At 45.4% G+C, this 14,668-nt stretch overlaps 1 protein-coding gene across 2 annotated transcripts in view; it reads right to left on the reverse strand.

Annotated features, from left to right (window-relative positions):
• The window catches only part of Sash1 (SAM and SH3 domain containing 1), a 169,557-nt gene that overhangs the window by 123,761 nt on the left and 31,128 nt on the right, over window positions 1-14,668 (reverse strand). For both annotated transcript variants that reach the window (XM_038338613.1, XM_038338612.1), the window contains exon 2: window positions 5,181-5,309. In XM_038338613.1, coding sequence (XP_038194541.1) covers window positions 5,181-5,309 — 129 coding nt within the window. The remainder of the gene's footprint in view (window positions 1-5,180; window positions 5,310-14,668) is intronic.

Here is a 14,668-nt window from a genome sequence, read left to right on the forward strand (position 1 = left end):
GACAGATGCCAGGCTTAGCATCACTAGAGATGAGCCCATTACAGACTTGGAAAGCTGCTGTCACTTCTGAATGCATCTTCTCCCAGCCAAAAAATAATCACATGGTGCCCAGGGAGGTGCCAAATGTGTGGAAATATGGGCCTCTTCCCCGCTGCACACAAACATTAATGTCCCTAGCCCCAGTGGAAGCCAAGGCTGCTGTCCAAACACACCATCCCTTTAAGGCCTATTTGGTGCCAAGTAAAAAAATATGCTCCCCATCGATAAGCGAATCAGAACTCTGCGTGTTCCATGGAGCCCCTACCATCTGTACCCCCTGTTTCCTTCCTCCACACTGGCCCCAAAGACACATTACCAAATGCTACATTCTACTCACGCCCTCGAGAAATACCTTGCCTTCTAGTCCAGAAAGGTAATTACTAACGTAATTATCAAAACCGTTTATTTTTCAGGGCTAAGTCGAGCATCTCTGTAGGAAAGCCGTCCTTCTGGCTTGTTTGTTCTCCGGCTGACAGGTAATCAGCTCTTAGGGGCGGCACAGGGTCCCTACCCCTGACATTTCAAAGCTAAACACAAATATCTAAACACTTTTCTGCAGAGTTTTCTCATTTTCTCAAATGCCAAATCTACCCGGCAGATTCAGAATAAAATAAAGCCATAAAACGATTTCTCTTATCACCCCCAAACTTTCTGCACTCAGTGTTTTGATTTGGTTTGGTTTGGTTTTGATACAGGGACTCATGTACAGGGTGGCCTCCAATTCGCTATGGGGCTGAGGATGACTTTCAACTCTTGATCCTCTTGTCTCTACCTTTCAAGGACTATGACCACAGGCACACACACGCCCAGTGTATGCAGTGCTGGGAACTGAACTCGGAGCTTCCTGCAGCTAAGCAAGTGCTTGCTTTCATGGACTGCTCTATATCCCAGTCCCTTGAAGCAGTCTTCCAAATGACTTCGCAACCATGTGACACACATCAAGTCACTGTTTCTCCTGTGGAATGTCTTAGGCCACTGATACATGATGATGTCCTCACTGCTTTGGGGGGGTTGCTCTTTCTTAAAGCTACCTCTCAGTTGGCTTTGGCAGAGCAGTCTAGGAGCACAGAACACAGCTCCTGCACGTCCTCAGCTGATGCAACAGGGAAGCACGAAGCAGGTGGGGTCTGCTTTGTTTAGAGGAAGGACTGAAAATCTAGAAACAGACTTCAAATTCTGAGGGAATAAAAGGGGGAGGTGAGGTCTACAGGGAAATGAATCGCCATTTGTCCAAACCATGACAGGCATGACAGGCATGACAGAGAAAGGGAACCCTGAGGAGGGAGCTGGCATTGTGGTGTGGCCTGAAGAGTGGATGAACCTGAAATGCATCTAACATGGATTTCTAGGCTCTGAAAACTCATCTGATAACTTGGCCAGTAGCAGCTCCGACCATAATCCCCTTTACCTCTGACTTGCCCGGAATGTCCCTGAAAGAAGACATGAGTGTGCCCCTCTGGGATCCTGCTGATCTCTCTAACCACAGTTTAAAACTGAACAGACCCATCCTCAGCCTGGCTCAAATTAGCTCCCATCAATTTTACCCACTACTACCTTTGATGGGAGCTAATTAAGCTCCTGTGATTTTTTCCCCCCAGACTGTCTTTTTCTGCTCTGGAAGAGAGCACACCAAATTAGGCCCATCTGTCTAAACAGGAAGAAGGCTTCTTATTCCACTGGCAGGCTTCTTTTTCTACTGTGAGGCAACCTTAGGAGGTTCCCAAATGCCATGGGGAACTATGGTAACCCCAAATCAACACGAGTAGACTTCTGGGAAGCGCATTCTAGCGCTGTGTCAGCCATCGTCTACCGGCTCACAACGATCACGTCCTTGCCCAGTGAGATGTCTGCAAAACCTGTACACTCTGCTGCGAGACTACCATTCATTCCAGCTCCAAATGACGACGACCAAGAATCAAGGCTTGAAGCTAGAGCTCAGTGGTACAGCACTGGCTCAGCATGTACCAAGAACCCAGATTCAGTCCCCAACTCTGCAAAAACATGAACAATCAACACCAGCAGGGCAGGTGATGCAGCTAAGTTGGCAGAGTGCTTGCCCGGCATGAAGTTCTCCTCAGCTCCATCCCCAGCAATACATGAACCGAACCTGGTGCTGCAGGTCTACAATCTCAGCCATTGGAAAGTCGGGGCAGGGGATCAGAAGGTCAGGAACATTCCTTCCTAGCTATTAAGTTCAAGATTAGACTAAGATACACAGAACTCTGTCTCAAAAAATAAAACAGGGCCAATGAGATGGTTCAGAGGGTAAAGGACCTTGTCACCAAGCCTGTCGACCTGTATTTGATTCTCAGGATTGCGGGAGGAAGAATGATTACCCTGCCATCCACACAGACAGGAGGACAAAGTTAAGAGGAGCCAATACCTTGGCAATAATGACGTCCATGTGCCATACTGGCCATGATATTAGGCCACACAGACAATATATTTCTGCCTCTTCTAACTCAGCTCAGTCTCAGTCAACTTTATTTAGCTAATACACAGCTTAACAAATCACTAAATCAATGAACAAGAAGGAAAATGTAAAATTAAGGCGGGCAAGATGACTCAGAAAAGAGTACTTATCACCATATCTGGTGACTTGAATTTGACCCTGGGATCCACATGATGGAAGGATAGCACCAACTTCTACAAGTTTTTCCTTGACTAGTACATACGTGTCCCGTGGCACACATGCACACCCTGCCCCCATGCAAATGTGCATATAGACACACGTACATACACATATATAAATATGAAATATAAAATAGGTGTGTACTTAAAAACATGGCAGTTATGATGCCACTCTTGATTCAAGTTAACCATGACCAGGGCACATTGATGAAAGAAATTGATGGGCATAAAAATGCTATATGACAGGCTTGATGGCACATCCCTGTATTGTGGCACTTACTCATAGACATGAGCTGCTGTCCTCAGAGAGGAAGCTCTCAAGTCTGTAAGTTCAAGGTCAGTCTGGGCTACTTAGCAAGACCTCAAGATTAGAATACAATACAGCACAGTAAGTAAGGTCAGATAGCAAACTAGAAAGAGGCAAAGAAAACAAAAGAAAGAGGAAGGGGAAAAAAGGAAAGAAGGGAAATGAGTACCAGAAGACATTCACTTACAGGAGGTTCCTTATCACTACCCAAAGACTGTTCCTTTCTTGAATACAAATCCTTTCATAAAACAGCAAACATTATTAGTAAAAGAATTACCTACTTTTAACTCCTTAATTGGTCACCTTACTTTAATTTTTATGTTTCCATCTTAAGTAAATTAAAAGAACTTTTTTAAAAATAGAATAAACAAGATCAACTATGGGTGATCCTACCTACAGTCTCAGTAATCCCTAAACTGGGGTAGGGGGGTCGGAAGGTCAGCCTGAAATACCTGAGAGTGCCTACTGAGGTGGGGAGGGAGGCTACCAGCAGGGACACACCTTTAATCCCAGTATGTGACAGGCAGAGAGAGGCTGTCTCTGCATTTGAAGTCAGTCTGATCTACTTAAAGAGTTTCAGGCCATCCAGGGTTATGTAGAGAGATTCTTACTTTAAAAAAGTTTTTTATTTAAAAAAAAAAGTTGTCAGTTCATATCTTTAATCCTAGTACTTGAGAAGCAGAAGCAAGTGGATCTCTCAAGTTCCAGGACAGCCTGTTCAACAGAGTGAGCTCCAGGACAGCCAAAATTACATGATAGAGAGAGATCCTGTCTCAAAAAAAAAAAGAAAGAAAAAGAAAGAAAGAAAGAAGAAGGCCTCTCTCTCTCTCTCTCTCTCTCTCTCTCTCTCTCTCTCTCTCTCTCTCTCTCACACACACACACACACCCCACAGGAGTTTCAGACAAATCTACTCTTTCCAAAAATGTTTAAGGTAGATGAGGTCATTCTTCAAAACCAGGTTCATGCAGCCCCTAAGATAAGAAAGTGTTTGAAAGGAGCTCTTTAGGGATGGAGATGTAGTTCAGTCAGCAGGGAAATGACTAACAAGCATGGTACCCTGAACTCCATCCCCAGCACCATGATGTATGTCTATAGCCCCAGAACCAGACAAACTGAGGCAGGAGAATCAAAAGTTTATGGGCCTCCTCGAATAAAGCAGGTTTGGGGTCACCTGGGACTATATGAGATCACCGAAAATCAGAGGGAGAGAATGTGTGACTGAATCCCTGGTTCTGACCCCATCCCACCTCCAGTGGTGGTCCTAAGTCCTGGGATCAAACTGAGAGGCAGGAAACTGAAACGGATCCAGTTTAAACTGGTAGAAGATGCAAGGGACAGGAAACATGTTTTCCAGGCAGAGTCCAGCTCGGGACTGCCAGTCCACAGTGAGACCTGGGGCTCCGCAAACTTCTGCACACAGATGTTTACACTTCAGACGAATGATTTCAGCGTCCTTAAGTGAGAAAAGCAATAGTATCTTGGAAGATAATGGCTGCAAAGAGATCCCAATGACACTAGAGAACCACAATATTATCCAGATTTTTTTTTTAATGATCAGACAAACACTGAAGTTCACACGAAACCTCTTCCTGCCAGGGGGAGAAGTTATGATTGACTTCCAGCTTCTTTAAACATCATTTTCCTTTTCAAAAGCTCGCTGGCAGAGAATTTACCTAACTCACCCAAGGCTCTGGGTTCAATCTCCAGGACCCACTGGGGTGGGGGCGGGGTGGACCAGAAAGAAAGAAACAAGGAAGAAAATGAAGGAAAGAACTTGCCTTGGCAAGTCCTCAGCTGTTACTTAATAAAATGCAGTTATCAACTGACTAATGATAGAAATATCCTTTCTCTTTAATATTTCAAAAAACATAAGGGAGGAAGGAAGGAAGGAAGGAAGGAAGGAAGGAAGGAAGGAAGGAAGGAAGGAAGGAAGGAAGGAAGGAAGGAAGGAAGGGAGGAAGGAAGGAAAGAAGAAAGGTCACTCTAGCCTTACAATGACTGCATAAGTTTGGTGAATATTCAGTCTAAAGAACAGGGTTGGTCTGTTGGGCATCTGGCATTTCACCACACCTAGCCAGAAGCCAACTGACTGAGCCTTCAGGCACAGCTGAGGCTGTAAGAAGAACCAAGGGGCCGCAAGACCGGGAGCATCAATGGGAACTGCCCCACAACAGTAGCCGTTTCCCACGGCCACACACTCACCACATCGAGGTCCTGGGAAACTCGCCGTTTCCGAAGCTCCTCCATCCGCTCACAAACATCCGAGAAGCAGGTATTGTAATAATCCGCATACTGCTGCGCCAGGTCGTCAATGTTTCCCAGGGAACCATCCTGAGGGGAGGAGGAGAGAGGAAAAAGACAGGAGGTCAGGTGGGTCTACTCTGGAAAAAACACACAGCATCAAATCCCCGGCTGCCGTGTGTTACAGACAAAATGGCTGATACTCAGTACCTCGCAGACACGGGCCAGGCTAGGTCGGAAATGGAACCAGTTCTTTTCCTGATCGTATTTTTGGGTAAAGTAGCTCAGAGTAGCTCCCTGTAGATCCCAGGGCTAACAAGAAGCCAGGTCTCTCTTGATCTACTGAGGCAACAGCCACAGTAACCCACTCATCCCTGCCAACAATGACTGAGAGCGGAGCCACCAGGGAAGGAAGTGTAGTTAGCAGCCACTGTACCAGTCTCACTGACACCTAATCGTGGCCATGGCTGCTTGGCATTTCCCAGAAAGCTACTGAAAGTCCCAGATGTATAAGACTCTGAATGAATCCTGCGACTCGAGGCCCCATGGTAGGAGGCCACATCTAGGGCATCCTGTGTCCCCTCACAAGAGACAGAAAAAAAAAGAGAAAGCCTTTCTTCATCTGTGTTTGCTAAGAGTCATTATTCACGGCTGTCTTCATTAATATTCATGCTACTCATTAGATTTATTATTCATTAAACATTCAGGCGCAAGTTCAGCTATAAAGGTAAACATGTCACTTGCCTCTTCAGAGGCAGGTCCCCAGGTAGTCCCACACGTTTACATCCATTTCTGTGACCTCTCCATTATCTAGCCTGGAGCTCATGTCTCAACCTCTGGCTGACTCTAGGTTGATGACAGCACCCACCAGACAGTCAGCAGGAAGGGAGCATCGCCTGCGAACTCACCAAACGCCCATGCAAGGCTTACTTACCCGGTGGCGTTCGCTATAAGAGGTAATCACACTGCACTTTTCCTCACGGCTAGAAGCCAGTGATTCCACAGCACACGTCTCAACATGCACACAGAGGGTGACTGGAATCCTGTGTCTGTGTGTGTGAGCTATGCATTTCTTCTAGCATGTCTTCCATCCAGAAGGTATCTCGCCTCCTCTGTTTCTTGGCCTCCCCAGGTTTTCCCTAATTTAGTGACTAGGTGACTTGGCCAGGAGAGCTAAGAAGATTGTGATTTTGTTAAGACAGCCATGGAATACACAACTTACAGATGACCTAAAATTCATACTCAACCATTCTCACTACAGACTGGTTACCAGCCCCTTGGGTTATTAATTTTAGGGCATTGTCTGTATCCACAAATCTCTCCAAGCAAAGCAGCCTTACAGACAGGAGAATTGGAGTTAAATGCCTCCCAAAGTCTTCCTGCTATAGATTAAGCCCTAGTCGGGAGGTCTAGGGCAGAGCTAGCCGGGGTTGGGAAGTGTAGGGCAGAGCTAGCCCTGGTCGGGAGGTCTACGACAGAGCTGGTGACCACCTCCACCTACTTCGGCATTTTTTGGTTTCAGGAACTATGGGAAGGGAGAAACAGAAACTGAAATAAATGGTTTTCTAGAAATGTCGCTTCCTTTCACTACTAACACCCTCAGCCTTGGAGGGAGCTGCCTCAGAGTGCCTAGCACACAGAGAGGAAGACAGAGACACAAGCAAGGCCAGTAAGGTCTGTGAGCGTTTGAACATGTCTGGGCAAAAGTTATTCTCCAAGTACAAGTCAGCCTGTCTGGAAAACACAGCCTAGATGCAGCTGGAGAGGAGGGATCCACCATCTGCCCTCCCGGTCGTCAGTGGGGAACACGACGGCAAGATGGAGGTGTGGGGGGGAGACAAACGTGTCCCTTTCTCGGTGTGTCTGTTGTCTGACTCACTGGCATGAGTCAGGTCCCAGATTCCAACAACAACCAGGCCTCTAGAGAATACTGGGTTCCTCGGGTTCTAGGTCTTTCCACACTGAGATGCTATCCTCACCCATAAATTTCTATCTGCATCCATCAAAGAAACAACACACTTGTCTCATTGGACCAAATACACTAGCTCCATCTTCTAATACCCAAGTGGGCTCACTGAACACGTCACATTTCAAATGGTCCCTTTGCCTGCTGTGTGTGTGTGTATCAATCTGTGTGTGTGTGTGTGTGTGTGTGTGTGTGTGTGTGTGTGTGTGCAGTGCCCATTGAGGCCAGAGGCGTGTACTAGATCCCCTATACCTAGTGACAGTTTTGAGATACTATGTGAGTATTGGAAATCAAACTTAGGTCCTCTGCAAGAACATTAAGTACAGGAGTTGGAGAGATGACTCGGAGGTTAAGAGCACTGGCTTCTCTCCTCCAGAGGTCCTGAGTTCAATTCCCAGCAATCACATGGTTGCTCACAGCCATCCGTAATGAGATCTGGTGCCCTCTTCTGACCTGCAGGCAGACATACAGGCAGAATGTTGTAGATATAATAATTTTTTGTTTGTTTTTGAACAACAAAAAAACCAATCCCCCTCTCTCACACATACATTGACACTCCAAATAGATTTTCAGCTTCTCTCATGCACAGCCACCGGCATTTAGCCGTGAATGTGGCTCAGCTGGTAGAGTACTTGCGCAGTATACACAGAGTCCTAGGTTCGATCCCAAGCACCACATAATAAACAGGGTCTAGTGAAGTGATTCTCAACCTGTGGGTCGAGACCCCTTTAGAGTATAAGTTGCACAACCCTTTCACAGCATGGCCTAAAACCACCCACCCTGCACATCCAACATTTCCATTACAATTTGTAACAATAGCAAGCTTACAGCTATAAAGTAGCAATGAAAATAATGTCATGGTTGGTGGTCACTACAACATGAGGAATTGTATTAAAGAGTGGTAGCATCTGGGAGGTTGGGAAGCACTGGTTCTGTGATTCACGCCTATAATCTCAGCACATAGGAGGTAGAGGACAGGAGGATCAGAAGTTCGAGATCATCCTCAGCTACATTGCTAGTTGGAGACTGGACTGAAGATATACAAGACCCTGTATTAAACAAGCAAACAGAATGGAAAGTTATGTCCACCTTTCCCGACTTGTAAGCTATGGAAACAGTCACACTGGCTGTTTTCTTGGACAATCCAAAACATCTAAAATCCATCAAAAGACAACCCGTTAAAAAACTATATTCAAGCTATTTTTTTCACTCTCATCATCTGTCCTACAATATCAGTATCACCTATTTGATTCTAAAGCTTCGGTTACTGGTGGTTTCTCACACCAGTCCAGCGGTTGGCTTTTTAGCTCCACTCTGCATCGATCACTCCCCTGGTCCTCTCGCAGCCTAAAAAAAAGCAGATTTGTTGCTCCTGCGAAAGCAAGCATCTGTTCTGCTCCCGTCAGGCCACAGCCAGAACGTATTTCACACCTTCAATATGGCCATGTGGCCAATCTTCATTTGTCGCTCAATGGGTAAGAATTTAAAGTGGGGTGCTACAGCTGCCTTTGCATGCACCCGAGTCACTCTCCAGATGTGCAGCGAGTCCCCGTAATTACTACCTTCATGGGCCCTGATGATTTAAATGCCAAAATGGCGAAGGACTACAAGAACATAAGCGCGTTTTAAAAGTACGACTTGTCTGCCATGTCCACAAAATTATCTTTTATATCCCAATCGAATAGAACCAAGGAAATACCTGGTGATTTTCTCTTTATCCACTCAGACTCCAAGCTCTTTTAAAAAAAAAAAAAAGGAAACTAGTAATAATGATGAGGGAGGAAGGAGACCCTGGGCAGTGATGAATTTTATGGTCTTGACGACAGCTACGGTTTCTGTGGGGAGTGTGGTCGGCAAACACATCCAGGTGTGTGCATTAAATATGCAAAGCTTTTTATGGGACCATCATCTCAGAATCTGTTCTCTTCTGGGCAATGTTTTTGGGTGGGGGGAGCTGGAGGTGGAGAGAGTTAATTTATCTCCTTAACTAACTTGCTCCTGTCTGAGATGGATGCAGAGCCGCTCCAGGGAAAATCTACTCCCACTAAGGATTGGCACCATGAGCCTGGTAACACCGCTGACCTTATGCCCCAAACAGCATCCTGTTTCCACTTTTGAAGACAGTCTCGCTATGGAGTCCAGGCTGACCTCAAGCACATAGCAATCGCGCTGCCTCAGCCTCCCCAGTGTTAGAATTCCAAGTGCAGGCCAGCCTGCATCTTTCTCTCCAAAAAGCTCACATCAAGGGGCGTGGGTAAAGTAAAATAATCTTGTAAGAAAAATATGACTAAATTATGTCTATAATTACCATCATGAATACCATTCAGAAGACACTGAGATACTCTTTTTTTTTCTTTTAAAGTATTTAGTGTTGAAGCTAGAGAGACAAGCAGGGAGTCAATGAGCACTTGCTGCTCTGGCAGAGAACCCGAGTTCAGTCCCCAGCACCTACATCAGGAGGCTCACAAAGGACTCTATCTCCAGCCCCAGGGGAGCTGACACCTCCTGCCCCCTCCAGCACCTGCGCTCACAAGGACAGACCCATGTGCATATGTTTTTAATTAGGTATTCAGCTTCTGTTCTAGAATTTATTAACTGCCTAATATTTTTCACGTCCTTATTTTGCCTTACCTTTTCTTTTCTTTTTGTTTCTCATAAATGAAACTAACCCAGGACATAGCCTGAACTTAGAAAGAAAATAAACTTCCTTTCCTTAAGACTATTTAAGAAGATTGTTAAAGTTGGAGATATATTATCTTCCTATAAGGACTATCTTCCCCTTCCATCTTTATCAACAAGAAGAAAGGCTGCAGGCAAGTCCAGATTCTCTTTCCATACATACTACAGAAGAATACAGAACCCACACCCAGCACCACCAGCCATTCGGTCCGTGTGAACATAATCACAGCACCATGGTCAGTTCAGTGGATGACAAACTGTAACTTCCTCCTGAGGCCACAGAACACATGCACGTCTAGCACAAAACCAGGGACAAAGTCCTTTGACCAAGCAGCTCAGACGGAGCAGACCGCTGCTGCGGTTCGTGGGAAAGAACAGCTTTGCTCTCTCAACAGCTGTCCTAACAGCGTTTCTCAGCTGTGTCCCAATGCGCTGTCTGTCTCTGGAAAATGCAGACCTGAAATTCTAGGGGACTAGAAGCCGTACATATGGCTGCTTTGGCTACTTTTGCCCTTCTCTCCCCAGATGTCTTCTATGGCCTAAAACATCTTGACAGAATTGAAGAGGGGTGAAGGAGGAAAAACAAAGAAGACAGCTCCGAAAACACCAGGAGCTGCACTGAGGCAGACCTCGTGTGGGTTATATGCAAATGAGTGCAAGTGGACTAGTGCGCTTCTCATCTCTTTAATAATGGTTATTCCAGTGTGTGTGTAAAAGTGTGTGTGTGAGATAGTGTGTGTGTATGAGTGTGTGTGTGAGAGTGTGTATGAGTGTGTGTGAGTGTGGGTGTGAGAGTGTGTGTGAGAGAACACAGAGAGTGTATGTGTGTGTGTGTGTGTGAGAGAGAGAGAGAGAGAGAGAGAGAGAGAGAGAGAGAGAGAGAGAGAGAGGGGGGGATGTAGGTGCCCAATGAGTCCAGAGAGCACATCAGATCTAGAGCTGGAGTTACAGGTAGTTAAGAGATGTATATTGCAGTTAGACCCTTAACTGCTGAGTCATTCATTTCTCCAACCCCCTAACTGCTTAGACTATGTTTCTATTAAGGTAAGCGTCTTATGAGAAAGCCTCGGTTTTGTTGTAACTTCTTAGACTCGAGGGAGAGAAAGGGAAGTGAACTCCTCGTTTGGACTGCTTCTCTTTTTCTATTCTTCTAAGTACCACATGATATATTTTACAAAATATAAATTATGTTTTATTTATATTACTCCTTGTTCCTCAGAAAGACAAAGATAAGTGTGAGTCCATGAATGAGCACACACACACGCAAACAACACACACACACACACACACACACACACACACACACTCCAAGCCAAATCCATTAAAAGAAATCACTACACCCCAAGGAAGCCTAGCTAATCTCCTGAACTGAATTCACAGTGTGTTTTCATTCTTAATTAGCTTGCTTAAAGACTTAGAGCTGACACATTCTGTCGGTAGCCTATCAGGTAAAACTGCTACAACACACAAAAGACTTGAACCCGGGTTTCCGCATTCAGTCTCACTGAATCCGTGCAATGGCACTGTTCAAACCAACTCCGTCACCCCATCCCATCACTTCCTGTTGTGTAGCTTTAGAGAAATGTGTTGAACATATAATTGATCTCAAATAACTGACTAATCTCTAAGGAATCATTCCTACTATTTCTACAGATGGTTTGGACTGGAACACAGTTCGGGGAAACAAATTAACACATAACAACTACGTATATACAGTAAGGGGAATTCTGAGATCATGGAGACGGGGAGGGAGGCCTCCAGGAGTGTGTGCGCCCACATGGCAGGTGGCGGGAGAAGGGCTGACTTCATGCCTTCCATTCACCTCTCCAAAATACCCAGAACTTGCCAGAACCTATATGAATAACTCTCGCTTTGGCAAATGAGGTCCTACTACTGTGTTTAGGTGTGTCCCAGTTCACACAGGCTGTTCGTGAGAGAAGGCAGGATGGAACGCTCGCCCATTCTTCAGTGCTTGGCTATCAAGGCTACACTATTGGGTTCCACACAATCTAGAGGAAAAAATATCAGGGGTTGAGAATGCGGCCAAAGAACTCACTCGATGAGTGTTATATCTACTCACAAGAATATATTGATATCAATTCAATGTGTTTTATCTACAATCCTGTAACTACAATATAAGTGTAGTTCAGTGTACAGCTTTCGGGGGCCATGGGTTTGATCCCAGCATCACAAATGCAATGACATAAACAAAACATACTTCACTACATTCTAGGTGTGGCAACTGGTCTTAATATGATATAAAAATCACAAAACATGAAAATTTATTGTTAGTGTGTCCCTTGGTTTACCTAATGTGGCTGCATGGTTAAGTCACAGGAATGTGTTGAAGGGACTTGGTAAACTGTATGCATAGCATAAGGTCCCTTTGCAGTTGCTGTCTCTGAAAGATTCACCGTGTTAGCTATAAGTGATGGGAACCCGACTTGAAAAAGCAGTAGAGATCTGGGCACCGATAATCTGCTTTTTAAATACGAGTATAAATTCAACCCCCAGGGCATACTCGGATTTAACGGATGGCAATCTTAGACTGAACTCATTTTCCATGTCTAAACTGCCCTGAGCTTACCAGAATCACAGGCCTGGAAAGAACAGCACAGCTAGCTGGATGGAAATGAAGTCACAATTTTAGGCCATGTTCACAGATTTTGATGAGGGTGAATCACACATATCTCAGGCTAACCTTGGCACCCAAAGCCTGAGAATGTAGGCAGTTTTATTAAGTATGAATGATGAAGATCTGACTGGAAAAAACTAATCTATGATAGTTCCAAATTGTAGCAGTTAAGTAGCACAATCATGAAACTTCTGACGACATTTTAAATGTTCTACAGTATACAAGTCCTTTGTTACGTTTGAGAATTCCATTCTGTAGAAAATGATCATCTGCTTGGAGTCCAGCTGGCCTTCTCTGCTGGACTTCCGCCTAACCTTTCCTTAGTGTAAACGGCAAAAGCTCCATTCTAGTCAACTCCACCAAACCTGACGGACAGCAGCCACCACACTTGTGACCCAAACTGCTTTGTGACGAGGTGGCCAAAAAGCCATATATTTAAGAACAGGGAATACCTACAAGGTCTGCATGGTGTCTGGACCCCAGACATTGGTGCCCACCTCGTACTCCCCACGACACATAAATGGCCTGACGTGATAATGCTGTTTTGCCTACAAATCATGGGACTGGGAGAGCCAGGGAAGGCACAGCAATGAGAGTCAGCCATAATTGAAACTCTAGTGGTGACACATGGCAATTCTGTGATGGTCTCTCTGAACACATGTGAAAAGTTTTCTATTATAAAGGGTCTTTTGTTTATGTGCTTGTTATCACCGTGAGACCTGGTTGAGGTTGGAAGCCTTCAGCTAGAACTCACTCATCTTTGCACCCTCAGGACCTAACTCCACAGCGATACCCAACATTTAATCAGTAGCCCCAATAAGAGACCTATCGGATGTGTGTGTGTGTGTGTGTGTGTGTGTGTGTGTGTGTGTGTGTGTGCGTGTGTGTGTGTGTGTGTGTGTGTGTGTGTGTGTGTGTGTGCGTGTGTGTGTGAAGGAATGGAAGGCTAGGGCTCTCGGCTCTTTCTGAGAGAGAGAATTAAGGAGTTCAGTCAGCAACTTTGAACTGAGGGATTTGCAACTAAACCAGATTTCTTTTAATGATGTTATTTTGATTTACCTGTTTGTATTTGGATGGTGACCCCATCCTGCCATGCATAGGGAGGACAAAAGACAGCTTGTGGGAGTCAGCTGTCCTCCACCATGTGGGTCCCAGGGATCTATGCACCCAGGGTCATGAGGTGGCAAGCCTTTTACCTGCTGAGTCATCCCACTGGCCCTGAACCATCATTTTAACGCACAATGGCGCGCTTTTAGTCAATTCCTGTTCTCACTGACCTTAGACCCACAACGCAAGTCTCGTGAGTGAGACAACGAAACCGGAACGTAGCACTGGAAACTGTGGTCAATGAAAAAACGTGGGAAGCGTGGTTCCTGGCAGAAGTAACAACTGTAACTCTTAAGTATGAAGAGACAGCCCAACCAACAGCTGTTCCTAGAAGAAAAGCTAACTAAGGTTAATACATCCGATCGCAGAGGTGTGTCAGGCCAGGGACCAATGAGCGGACCCTAGGTTTAGGGCTTCTTTCTGAATCAATAATCACACAAAGCTATTCGAGCTGGGAGATGGAGGGCAAGCATTCCACTTAAAATTGACATGTGCTTCAGGACAATCAAATAACACAGACTTTAAAGACATCTCATTAACAGCACATGACACGTGGAAACCTTGAGACTCGTGGTATGGTGGCACCTTGTCTCTCACCAGCTAGAAAACCACCACTAACAAAATGGAGAACCGATCCAGGAAGTTCATTTGGTCCTTTCCACTGTGTCTTACTTCTGTCAAATTACGAAACCATCCATGCTGCTGACACCAGCATTCATCACATAAGGGATGCTAAGAGAACCACCACCAGTGTGTGTATCCTGTGATTCACATCAGCAGACCCCCTTCCCAACTTTACCACCGAAAAGCTTCCACCCCAATACTAGAGGTAAGGTCCCCTTGAGCATTAGTCCCTTTTTCCAGGGATAGCTGAGCACCCAAGGAAAGAAAAGCTACAAGGAATAAGAATGGCCCGTGGGAGAAGGAATCACGCAGTGGCATTTCAGCCTGGGCCTCCTCCAACTATAAAATGGGGGCAGTGTTGCTAACAATGGGCTCTGATCTTAAGTAAAATGTACGTAGTACAAATCTACAGTCAGGCAACCAGTACTGTCATCCTCC

This window comes from Arvicola amphibius, chromosome 8 (assembly GCF_903992535.2).
Source record: "Arvicola amphibius chromosome 8, mArvAmp1.2, whole genome shotgun sequence".
Lineage (NCBI taxonomy): Eukaryota > Metazoa > Chordata > Mammalia > Rodentia > Cricetidae > Arvicola > Arvicola amphibius.